This window comes from Hemisphaericaspora subhashii, assembly GCF_019202705.1.
Source record: "Hemisphaericaspora subhashii strain CBS 10753 chromosome Unknown scaffold193, whole genome shotgun sequence".
Taxonomy (NCBI): Eukaryota; Fungi; Ascomycota; class Pichiomycetes; order Serinales; family Debaryomycetaceae; genus Hemisphaericaspora; species Hemisphaericaspora subhashii.
Window position 1 is genome coordinate 230 of NW_026057258.1, and position 12373 is coordinate 12602.

The window sequence follows — 12373 nt, forward strand, 5'->3', positions numbered from 1 at the left end:
GTACAGATATCGTCGTAAAAGCAAAAGCTTTTCTATACGAGGCACTGATAGTAGCCATGTGTTGTGATTTCAAGTCGAGAGTTCCAATACGACATCGGTTATTCGAGCCTTTGGTGGTTTGTTTTTTTGCAAATTCTGCATATTGTTGAAAAACGTGGGTCAAATAACGTTTTTACAACGTGGAACCTGAATTACTAAGCGAATTTTATATCTTGTTTTAAAATAATTAAATTAATTACATTGTAAATATTGAAAGCCGTTTGAACCCCTTAGTATTGCCGTGGTAATTACGAGACACATGGGGAAATAGATGCGGTTTGTTTTGGTTTTTCTGCTTTCTAAAACGTGTGCTGGCTTTTCCACCGATATCAGGAGAAGTAAAGCCATAATAGTATGGTTGCAAATCAGGAAATAGGAATCGTACGATACCCACGGTCACGATACCCACTGTGGCAGTTTATGAAGTGCACTAAGCTAACAAGGCTTGTAATTTATTTATCGAAATAATCAAATACAGGGTATGCAGGGCACTCCCCCTTCGAGAACATGGTGTTTGGTTCATATTTATTTTTTAGCTGCCCTTAGGTAAGACTTGAAGGCCGCAACAAATTTATCGATAAATTACGTACTTTGGAGAGGGCTACATTGCGACGTTTTTAGCGTAAGCTCCTTTTACAATAAATATAGTTAATTAATTACTGACAAGTGTCTACAAAGGATCATCCTATCTCCATTCAACGGCATATTTTAATACATCGCCAGCTTTAAATGGTACAACAGATACATCTGAATTGGCAAATACTTCAGGTACTTTATTTTCACGTTCAACTAACCAAGTAGATTCTCCCTTATGTTTAGCCAAAACATCATCACCTAATCCATAGAAACTAATACCATGTTCACTTACAAATTTCTTCAAATTATCCAATTTGCCAACTTTATCAAAGATTTCGGCAACATAAGCAATAGCATGACTTTGGGTATATACACCAGCACATACACCGACATGTCTTTGTTTAGTTTCGATTGGATGAGGGGCAGAATCTGATCCAAAAAAGAACCATGGTTCTCCACTAGTTGCTGCATCTACAAGAGCATCTCTATCTTCTTGGAATTTTGCCACTGGTTTACAGAAATTAATTGGATTTCCGGCCCAATTATCAATAATCAAATACATATGATGAACAGTAATAGTAGCTCCAACGTAGATTTCATCTCCTGATTTGTGATTTGAATTAATTTCTCTAACTAAATCAACTGCAGATTTAGTAGTACAATGTTCCAAGACGATTTTTAATTTTGGGAAATCTTGATGTAATTTCTTTAAAGCCGGTAAGAATCTTGGTTCTGCATTTATGACATTAATATCATTTTCTTTTTCAGTTGATGGTTTTTCTCCATGAATATTTAAAATAAGTTTATGTTTTTGCATGACTTCAAATAATGGATAAAATGACGTGAAATCATTTGGATCGACACCATATTTTGAATTAGTTGTAACACCAGCAGGATAACATTTAATACCATGGATTAAACCTTCTTTCGCACATTCTTCAATTAGTTCAGGAGTTAATTCTTTTGAAAGATAAAATGACATCAAATAAGTTGTTTTAGGTGATAATTTTTCTAATTGATGTTTATAATCAACAACCTGTTGTTTTGTAGTAATTGGTGGTACTAAATTTGGCATGACATAACAAATGGCAATTCCACCTTGTCTAACAGTTGGAGTTATTAATTTTGACATCGAACCATCACGAAGATGGACGTGCATGTCAGCAGTGATTCCCAAGTCGATTTCACTCATTTTGGCGTACGTTTGTATGATGTTCTATAAGAAGTTAAGTCTAGCGAATAACTGAAAAGAGAGATGTAAGATGGAAGAACTAAGAAAAAAAATTTTCAATGAGCAAAAACTCCCCAGATTTTTGTTAGTAAATGGAGTGACCTTATCATTTGATTGGTTATGTCTTTTGTGTAAAGAATTTCCATACATTTAATTAATACTTTGTAGACCAGCTAAACAATATCCTATACTACATACCTACACACAATCATACTATTAAAACTCACATGACAAAAGGGGACCACTCTAAAGGGTAATTTTTCCTTCAATCTTCAGTTTCAAGTATATTTCTGACTTGATCAGGTCTTGCACCAACAACTTTATTAACCAATTTACCGTCTTTAAAGAATAGGGTAGTTGGTATAGACGTTATAATATAATCACTTGCTAATTGATCATCTTCATCAATATTAACTTTAAAGAATTTAACATTTCTCTTTCTATATTGATACTGAAATTCATCTAATTGATGATTCATTTCTTTACAATGACCACATTTATCAAAAAAATCAACAACAATCATACTACTATCATCTTCTGCTTGCTCAAGAACATTAAAGAATTCTTTCTTAGATTTTAATTGTAACATATTTGCTATCTGATGGTTAGTTATAATAAGAGAAGTGGCAAATAAGTGATTGGTATCTATACGAAATCAAAAGTCATATAAAAATGGAATCATTTAAATAAACTTTAACAAGTCATGAAAGAAATACAGATAATCAGGGGAATTGAAATGGGGGGATTTTTTTTAAGGGGTGGAGTATGGGGATGGGTGATTTTTTTTTTCCAATGGGTTGCAGATAGATCTTTACGATACAAATTTCAATTGATGATGAAGTGGCAATTAGCGGAAAGTGGAAGTGTAGTTACACTTCTCGGACAAGCCATGCGAACCTGTTGTCTTAAACGATAGACATACAGCACTTCTCAGTTTGTCAAACACCTGAGAGAATTTTGCCTACTGAAATTCATAATAGAATAGTGGCAAATTTTTGTCGTTTGGGGCAGGTAAAAACTACGAACTATGAATGACGTAACTGCTGTGTGCAAAACTTTAAGGTTGAATTCTGAGTTATGCATGTTGTGGCTTTCTTTAAGTCCCTCGGTTCCCGTGATGGACTTAATTCTTCTCAGCTTGAACTGGCAAGCTGGTACGGGGACTATAGCTAATTTTAGTTCTAGCGGGGTACTCTTTAGCGACGTGCTGTTAGGGAGAGGAGAGTATTTCCCCATTAGCTGGAATTGGGATTACGGAACTAGTTAGCTAGTGAATTACAATTACATTGGTTAGCTGTATACTATTATATAGGAGGATATTGTAGGTCTAGTATCCAGTTGTCCAATAATACAATAAGATATTAGCGCTTCCATGTGCATTTGAGTAATTGTTGCCGCTGCTCGTGCACATGGTAGCGTTTTTTAAACGAAGGAAAAGCTCAAGTGTGGTTCATCTTGCTCTTACGAAAAGGTACCGCGAAATGATTTTCTATCGTAAATAAGAGGTTTTGGTATAAACCACTGATTCTTTTTGTTCCCTCGTTTCTTGTAAGAATTAGTCTCATGTACACCTTTAACTCTCTCTTTAGATGGATGATTTGATTTGGTAATATATATTCAGTTCCTTGTCCTGTGCTGCAAAAAAAGTCTCGTACTAGTTGGTACCACCGACCCGAAAATTTCAGAGCGGGGCCCGTTGGACCCCGACCTAATATTTCAGAACGGAAAATTTTGCTTCACGGCTTAAACAAATTCATCTTCTTCTCTGATGATTGTCCGATGGGTTCCGTATTTCTTCCACATTTAAACACCGGATGGCATGTCGATCAAGCCATCTTATCCGAAGATGACAGATTAGTGATTATACGATTTGGTCGAGAAGAACAACCTGATTGTATGATAATTGATGAGATTTTATTTTCAATTTCAGAACGAATTAAAAATTTTGGCGTAATTTATTTATGCAATTTAGATAAAGTGCCAGATTTTAATCAAATGTATGAACTAGATCAAGATCCGACAGAACCTTATACATTAATGTTTTTTTATCGGAATAAACATATGATGTGTGATTTTGGTACCGGGAATAATAATAAATTGAATTTTATGATTTATGATAAACAAGAATTAATTGATATAATAGAAACAATTTATAGAGGGGCAAAGAAGGGAAAGGGGTTAGTTGTTAGTCCGAAAGATTATAGCACTTTACGTAAAAATGCATAAGAAAAATCAAACAGTTGTTGTCTTTATATATTTCATAAACATAGAATCCATAATAATTGTAAACTATACACTTCAATTATCTTTGTTTCTAGCATAGAAGAAATTGACACTCAATAACTTCGAAGCAGGTGCATTCTTCTTAATCCAATCTCTAACTCCGCTAGCTGGAACTCCAGTGCCCCAATTTGGTCTATCTGAAGGAGCAACCAATTCATTAGCTTGAGGATCTTGTTTATACAACAAGAAAATATAACGATGTTTCCCAGTCTTTGGTGGTGGACCTGGTCCCATATATGGAACAAGTTCTCTACCTTGTTTAACATCAATGGTATGGGAAATTTCCGGTTCATTACCTTCTTTAGCTTCGACATCGGTTAATTTCAAATCAGCAACTATCCAATGAAGATATTCTGACCATTTCTTATCGTGAAATGAAGGTGCATCTGGATCAGTCATAACTAAGATAAATTTGTCTTGATTAGTAATTGATTCAATTTTTCCATCTTGGGTTGGGGAGTTAAGGGTGAATTGAATCTTGGGAATATGTTGAGTTCCAGAAACTGAAAGTTCATTACCTAAAGTAACTTGTTCATGTTGATTATATTCAATGGTTAATAAACCTTGAGTATCAAATTTATCAATTACTTCTGGAATAATATGATGTTTGGTATATGCTTCATCTAAGGATTGAGAAATTGTAACCAAAGGCATTTTAGATTGTCTGAATATGGAATTGGCAATTGGCTGGGTGTAATTTACTGTAGGAATTGAATGACTGGTCAATGAAGTTCTTAGTAACGTTAGTGTAGACCTTCTGGTTAGCATTGGAAAGAAAAAGAAGAAAGGAAGTGAATTGGGGAATTTAAAAAAGAAGCGAAGGTTTTGATCCTTTTATATTCTTTTTCAGATTTGCTAATTTTTTCAGGGGGGTGGGGGACAATTGGCTGTGGTTGGAGTTAATTTTTTTTATTGTTAAGCAATTTTTGCTTTTCGCGGATTAATACAATTAGGGGTGGGTGGTACCGTGGTGCCGTGGTACCGAAAATGGTAGCCACAATAGAACGGGTTTACAATTGTTTGTTCCATGCCGAGCTAAAATTGAATGTGTAATTGGGACACAAAGACCCTCTAACCGATTTGCTTATAATTCCGCCAGTATGTGTTCGCTCTCTCTTTCTTTCGTTCTACAAGTACATTTAATCAAAAACAAACAAAACTTTACAATACTTTTTATGTATACATAATATTATTACAAAACACTTCTTTCTAGAAAAACAAAACCATCTCTAAAATTACAATTAAACATCCCGTCCGTCTACTCTTCTAGAACGTTCCTTGATACCCATTATAGTTTGAATAACTATTCTCTCTATTCTCTTGATGAGGTATAGAATTATGAATCAGTCCACCCTCCTGTATTCCCTGTTGTGAAGACTGGTGTTGTTGTTGTGAATGCTCCTGTGTAGGTGGTGGCGGAAGTTGCTGTTGTTGCATTTCTTGCTGTGGCTGATGCGGCTGTTGTTGTTGGTCCATAAGTTGTTGTTGTAACATTTGTTCGTGTAATAATTGTTGCTGCAAAATATCCAGTTTTGATCCTTCTGGTTTCAAAACATCTTCAGGCTGCTCATGTATCGTCGTATCGTCATGTGGACCAGGTTGCTGCAGCTGTGACTGCTGCTCTTGTGGAATATGTTGTCCTGGGACGGGTGGAGGTCCTTGAGAGGAGGAGGGCCCTACTATTGTTGATGTTGGTTGATTGACATAACTTGCCGATCTGGACTGACCATATGCTCTTTTCGGTTTCTCTTCTTCACGAGGTACAATATCAATCAAGAAATCAAACATATCACTCTTAGTTAATGCAGCTGCAATATCCGACTTCTGTAAGGTTCTTCTCTTGTTTTCTTCGGCATGAATCCAAGCTCTCATCGTTAATTCAGTAATAAAAACATCGCATCCTTTTGCAAACAAAATCGGTGCTTCTGCACTAATCATCCTAACATCTTCATCAGTTTTCATAACTTTTTTAATTCTAGCCAATGGTAATTGATGATTCTTAAAGTCATGTTCATCATGTTCAATTGAATTAATTGTTTCTTGCCAATATTGCATCATCATATCCCGATATTTCCCAGTAAGTCCCTGTGCTACATTATTAAACGCATCGACTTGTTGCTGTTGCTGTTGTGCTGCTGCCTCTTCTGCTGCTGCTTGTGCTGCTAATAATTCAGCTTCATCAACAATAGGATGTCCGAGTTGCTGTTGTTGTTCTTCTTCTTCCTCGGGCTGTTCATCCATCTGTTGCTGTGGTTGTTGTTGATAGTGTGTTAGTTCCTCACTATCCCCATATGTATTATCGTCGTATCCTTGCATATCTTTTAACTGGGGAGTTGTCTTCTTTAGCCTTTGACTAATTGTAAAATACTTGTCGAGAATTTTCATTATTTTTTTTTTCATTCATTGTGTTCCTTCAAATGCATCCCCGGTTTCGCATTACAGAATTTTTCACAATCACACTTTCTACTACTTTACACAATCTACAATAAGTCTACATATACAATATCTAACTATGAGCTACAACTTTCTCATCAAATCTAACTGACTTTCTTCTTTCCATGTTTCCAGCTACACTCGGTATAGCCAATTCAATTTCTTCTTCTCCTTGTTCAATTTGTTTTCCAACCTCTTGTAACATTTTTCTAACTGTTGTTGCACTATGAGTACTTGAACTAGAAGATTTACGACGATGCTGTTGTTTTAAATCATCTTTACATTTAGGACAACCACAAATGAATCCCCAATTAACTCTTAATTCCCTTTGCCTTTGATGAACTGTATGACTAGGGTTTACATAAGTTGTAGTTAATTCTTCTCCTGCTCGAATATCTTTAGCTGCAAATACTTTTAATCCTGAAGTTCTATTTAATTCAGTTTCAACTGAAGTATTTGGGTCACAATTATGATTTAAATGAGATTGAGTCAAAAATACATTAGAATCTAAGTTGTTGATATTATAGGTCCCCATCATATATAAGAATTCCTTATAATCAATAGGATTAGATGGGAATACATGAAGAAACTTTTCATAACCAATCTTCCATAATGCTTCTTGTTGTTCTTGAACAAAAAGTGCTCCTCCACTTAAGTTATCAAATGCACCAGCTGAAGAATTTAATGCCTTATATCTAATATCTTGTGATACTCTAGCCATAGCTTTGAATTGTTTTGCCTTAACTCCAGATTTGTCAATCAACATATCTGCATAGATTAATGTAATGGCATAAAGGGCATTCCATTGTTCTTGTAAACAATAATCTTGTAATTGTAAAAATGCTTCTGCATCAATAAGTTTTGATCGTTTTGAATTTGGATTATAGACGTTATGTTTTAATAATCCATGTAAATCCCCATTTAGTTGTTTACATTGTTTACTACACCAAATTTCTGAACATATATTACAATCCAACCCTCTTAATACTGTAGCGCCTTCACTTTGTTGTAATAATTTCCCACAATAACTACAAGCGGTTCCTGTTTTCATTAAATTAATATTAGCTAAAGGTGGAATGAAAAATAATGGTTTCTCACTCCAAATTAAATCACCTTTTGATATATTATGTTTAGCATATAATCCTTTCCCTCTTTTAGAAGTCATGACGATTTGAACTTTTGGAGGTAATTCAATATCGGGGGTTTTTTCAGATTTAATATCAGAAGCATAAGTGAATTGTTCTTGAGAACTATTTGTTAATAATCCAAATTTCTTTAATAATGATTTCATTCTCTTTTCAGAAACTGACCAATTTGGATGCTTTTCTTTAAGTATCGCATGCAATTTCCCTACTCCTAATGATTCAGTCATGGGATCTTCTCTCCAAATAGCAATCACACCATCGACAATTTGTCGTTCATGAGGAACGATTGGACCGGGGAGTTCGGGTGTACTATCGTTGATTGATAATACTTCTACCTTTTGAGAAACTGATTCTTCTGTTGTCATTATATTGTGATCGATGAATATCAAGAGATGATGAGTTGCTGAAATCTTTGTGATCTGGAGAAAAACTTTTTTTTGCTTTGCTTTTAGGCGAGAGTCAATTGCTTCTCGTTGTAGCACGCGATACAAAGCCACAAGGGAAAAGCAATGAGGAAAGACCTTCATAACTCGAAAAAAGCAATAACCTACAGACAAAAGCGAAAATATACCTAAGGACATTGACTACAATGTGAACTACTTTGGTCCCAGTACAAGTGTCATATGAAAGATACGGCCCATCTTGCACCCCGTAAATATAAATACGGCTTTGGTCCGAATAATATTTTATATTCCTGCATATTAGTGACGTATGCCGACTCATCTCAAACCCAGCAAATTTTTCATCAAGAAACCAATCCGATATAGTGTAACGGCTAGCACGGTTCGCTTTCACCGAGCAGACCCGGGTTCGACTCCCGGTATCGGAAAATCCTTCTTTTTTGCCCCTGGGGTGGTTATATATCGTTGGATCTGCTTGAATTTGGGGTTTTGGAGTGGATGGGGATGATGAATTGCTGCAAATGGTAAGAAGAGAAATTTTTTCGGTTAGTTTGGGCTAATTTTTTTCGGTCTGCGAATGTCTGGCTTGTTTTGGGTATTCTTCGCGCGATCATGTCTTGGGGAGCTTCAGTATGCAAGGAAATATTCCCTCCTCTATTTGAGAAATTCTCTACTGAAAGGCTCTCTCTTGAAAATCGCTGTTTCAATTCATGAAAAAGAGAGAGGCATTGCAAATGAAGAGACTTGGTCCCTGTGCTTTATGTACAGCTCGGGTGGTCAGGGTGACAAATAGGACGTGCCATCCAATCTCTAAGCTTTCTTGGTTCCACGAGAAACTAGGTCGCGCACGCAGGAGATACATATTGACTCTAATTAGTCAACACAGAAGCAAAGTATAGAGACATTAGGTTACCCTGTAAGGTATACATTTGCTTAAGGCAAGTTCTAGATATTCTAACTCATAGAGCCGGTTCAAGTATATTACTGCGTAATGGGTGCAAAAACTACAGTAAGAATGGTTGCATTTTTAATCTTTTTTTTTACGAGATTAATCAACTTTTTCTTGGTTTTTGAATTATGTCAAATTTTCTTAGCTATCTAACATATGTCAACTGGATTTTGCAACTTTTTTCTAAATTCATTCACCACTGATATATCATGCTATCGTAACTGGAATGGTTTCCTTTAAAGGAAACTATATTATTTTATATGAGACAGCTCTCAAAATGCTGTGTCTTGCGAGAGGAGGTGTGTAACTTAAAGAAATTTCTTGGAACCGTTGCAGGGGAGATGACGGGATGCGACAATTTTTCAATTTTAGCCTTGTCGAAAATTTAAATTTTATGTTTTGTTTTGACTTTCATTGTTTGTTGCCACGTTTTGTCAACTGTTTCGAAGAGCTAACTTTAACTACTTGAAGGTTTTATAGATAAGTAAATCTACTATGCAATAAACAATACAAACCAATATATTTGTATTATCCTACAACTATCAAAATACGCCAACTACCAAAATAATAATTAATATTCAAATAAACACACACAAAAATGAAGTTTGCTAAAACTCTTGAACGTACTTTGGCCGAAGAACAAATGCCTGAAGAATGGGTAGAAGCAGCTATTCAATATAAAGCATTAAAGAAATGTATCAATAAAGTAGTTAATGAATTGAATTTCTTAGGATTAGAAAGAAAAACCCTAAAATTATTAGTTAAAGATCATGATGATAACATTGTTGAATTAACTGCCAAAGAAACCAATCCTTCCAATCCAATAATTGCAGAATATATCCTAACGAAATCAAATGATGATCCTGAATGTCGAGTTAAACCTATGTTGAAAATCGTATTAGATTATTCTAATGAAAATTATAGTGATGTTCGGATTTCTGAAATGGGTTTAAAGATAAAACAAAAAATTGAAGGAATCTTAGATGATGAAGATTTATTTGATAATAGTCATATTGATAAAGAATCTATATTTGATGGACATTTTCTGAATAAGGAAGAAACGGATAGGATTATTGAACTTACTGAAGATAATGGGGGCATAGTTGCTCGTAGTCGAGAAGGATCTAAATCTCCTCCTGGATCTCCACCCTTAAATCTGATTGATCAAGAGATTGGAAACATTGATTCTGAAGTATTGACACCCTTGGAAACGCCTCGTCCTTCCAGAAAGCATGAGATTTGTATTATGTTAAATTCAGATTCGAAATTTTTTAGAATGCTAGATGAAGAATTAAGAAATCTTGATAGATTACGACAAAATGAAGAAGCTAAAATTATTAATGAAGTTCAAGAAATTGCCAAATTTGTCAACTCCGCCAGAAATAATCAAGCTGAATTATACAAATGGAGAGAACTTTTCAGAATATATATTGATTCAGAAGTGTATTTCAAATATAATCAAATGTCAATGCCTGCCTCGCAACGAAATGGTGAACAAATCAAAAAGAATCTTGATCATTTTATAGAAAATGTGGAGAAATCTGGAGTATTAACACATTTAAAACGAAAGCAAACCGTGGCAGTATTTAATAAATTTGTGGAAATGAATTATCATTTATGGAAAGTTCTTGAATTCCAATCAATTAATAATGAAGCATTTAGAAAAATTCTTAAAAAATTTGATAAACAAACTTCATTAGGTATAAAACATACATTCCCAAAATTGATATCTAATGATCATATATTCATGACTGGAACTTCATTAGCGCAATCTATTTGTTATATAATTCAAAATCAAGTATTAGACGTCATCCCCCAACTAGACGATTATTCCTGTCCAATTTGTATGAGTATAGCCTATAAGCCAATCAGATTAGTATGTGGACATCTATTTTGTGTGCGATGTTTAGTAAAACTGAAACAACAGAATAAAACAAATTGTCCAATTTGTCGACGTCCTGATGCTATATTAGAAGCTGATTCTTCTAATTTGGATGAAGAATCTATGGAATTAATGAAGAAATATTTCCCGAAAGAAGTGAAAGAAAAACTTAAAGAAAGAGATAGAGAAAGATATAATGAATTAAAGAATAATTCACATGGTGAAAAATGTGTAGTTATGTAGAGTTTATAATAGAAAATTAATTAATCGTATTTATTTATTGAATTAACTTGTAAGTGAGCCCGGCGTCTGTTGGAGGAAGACAGGGGTTGTCGGGGTCTTCTTCGCATTTGTGGTCTATTCTGAACTTAGGTTAGTCTACATTGAGAGCCAGTGTTTAAGATCAGTTGCAGTTATTATTTTTTTTTTTGCAGCCATAAAGAATCCGCAACCAATTTTTTATTCAAATATACCTCCTTCCTCATACATCTCCACCAAAATCAAACAATTCATAATTGAACTAGGTTTGATACAGAATAAGATCTAATGCTAAAGTGACTTTTATTTAAGGTTGAAACAACTTCAATCGAACTTGAAAGTTTACAAACTTTTTCCATGTCAACTAAGAGGATCACATTAAATCACTGAAAGCAACAACAAACAGAAATTCTCAATCTTTCTCTCACACAATAGTCCCAGAATTATCTACCGCAAGGATTTACCATTATTACAATGATTGCTGCATGTTGGTTGTTCAGTTTTAATTGCTGCAATTTTGACATGGCACGGAGGAATCTTCGAAAGTTTCAGAACCATGATACTGCAATTGAGATCTAATATTTGAAATATACTCAGGTATACCCTTAACCTTGTTTATATAATTTAATGGATCTTTCAAGGGATTTTCTATTGTTTTTATGAATATAACAGATTTTCCAAATTCTGGAGTTGTAGAATGATGTTTTTTGCTGAAAATTTTACAAAATTTGACAGAAATAAAAAATGAATTTTTCTCAACAACCCAAAAAGAAAACCAAATTCTGAGAAGGTAAGATTAATCTACTACCTTAATACCACCTGCGGCCTTAAAGTCAGACACACAGGGCTCATATTGAGGGATTTTTTTTTTTCTTAAAATCATATATATTAGACTATATAAAAACGAGAAGAATCTATATAGAAATATATGCGCCTCCTGGACAATGTAAGGAGGGATTCATACTTATAACTCTAAGTGGTTCAAAAAACCTTTTATAGGCTAACTATGTCAGAAGACACAGTCTCGTGTGAGAATCTCCTAAAATAGGCATACTCACTAAAAAAACCAGCTTTTTCTTAAGTTGCAACATATTTAACATTAATAATTGGACTTGGATTAAAACTGTAATAAAACCACTGTTATGGATAATAAAGGTTTAAAAGAAAGTAAAAAAA

The 12373-nt window shown here is 34.4% G+C and overlaps 7 protein-coding genes across 7 annotated transcripts; 2 read left to right on the plus strand and 5 right to left on the minus strand. All coding sequences in view use genetic code 12, as the record gives it.

Moving 5' to 3' along the window:
- Positions 1 to 724: 724 nt before the first annotated feature.
- On the minus strand, positions 725 to 1807 carry URA4 (dihydroorotase; the record flags this gene model as incomplete). The annotated part of the gene is made up of 1 exon (XM_049405803.1): positions 725 to 1807. The coding sequence occupies one exon, from the start codon at positions 1805 to 1807 to the stop codon at positions 725 to 727; it is 1083 nt and encodes a 360-aa protein (XP_049264609.1).
- A 304-nt stretch (positions 1808 to 2111) lies between these two features.
- TRX2 (Trx2p) lies at positions 2112 to 2435 on the minus strand (the record flags this gene model as incomplete). The annotated part of the gene is made up of 1 exon (XM_049405804.1): positions 2112 to 2435. One exon carries the CDS (start codon positions 2433 to 2435, stop codon positions 2112 to 2114), a length of 324 nt encoding a protein of 107 aa, XP_049264610.1.
- A 1190-nt stretch (positions 2436 to 3625) lies between these two features.
- J8A68_002092 (U4/U6-U5 snRNP complex subunit) lies at positions 3626 to 4072 on the plus strand (the record flags this gene model as incomplete). The annotated part of the gene is made up of 1 exon (XM_049405805.1): positions 3626 to 4072. One exon carries the CDS (start codon positions 3626 to 3628, stop codon positions 4070 to 4072), a length of 447 nt encoding a protein of 148 aa, XP_049264611.1.
- Positions 4073 to 4144: 72 nt separating this feature from the next.
- On the minus strand, positions 4145 to 4897 carry TFS1 (Tfs1p; the record flags this gene model as incomplete). The annotated part of the gene is made up of 1 exon (XM_049405806.1): positions 4145 to 4897. One exon carries the CDS (start codon positions 4895 to 4897, stop codon positions 4145 to 4147), a length of 753 nt encoding a protein of 250 aa, XP_049264612.1.
- Positions 4898 to 5395: 498 nt separating this feature from the next.
- Positions 5396 to 6445, minus strand: HAP5 (Hap5p; the record flags this gene model as incomplete). The annotated part of the gene is made up of 1 exon (XM_049405807.1): positions 5396 to 6445. The coding sequence occupies one exon, from the start codon at positions 6443 to 6445 to the stop codon at positions 5396 to 5398; it is 1050 nt and encodes a 349-aa protein (XP_049264613.1).
- Positions 6446 to 6635: 190 nt separating this feature from the next.
- Positions 6636 to 8072, minus strand: J8A68_002095 (S-adenosylmethionine-dependent methyltransferase; the record flags this gene model as incomplete). Its single annotated transcript, XM_049405808.1, has 1 exon — positions 6636 to 8072. The coding sequence occupies one exon, from the start codon at positions 8070 to 8072 to the stop codon at positions 6636 to 6638; it is 1437 nt and encodes a 478-aa protein (XP_049264614.1).
- A 1583-nt stretch (positions 8073 to 9655) lies between these two features.
- Positions 9656 to 11182, plus strand: TRY3 (Try3p; the record flags this gene model as incomplete). Its single annotated transcript, XM_049405811.1, has 1 exon — positions 9656 to 11182. One exon carries the CDS (start codon positions 9656 to 9658, stop codon positions 11180 to 11182), a length of 1527 nt encoding a protein of 508 aa, XP_049264615.1.
- Positions 11183 to 12373: the final 1191 nt, after the last annotated feature.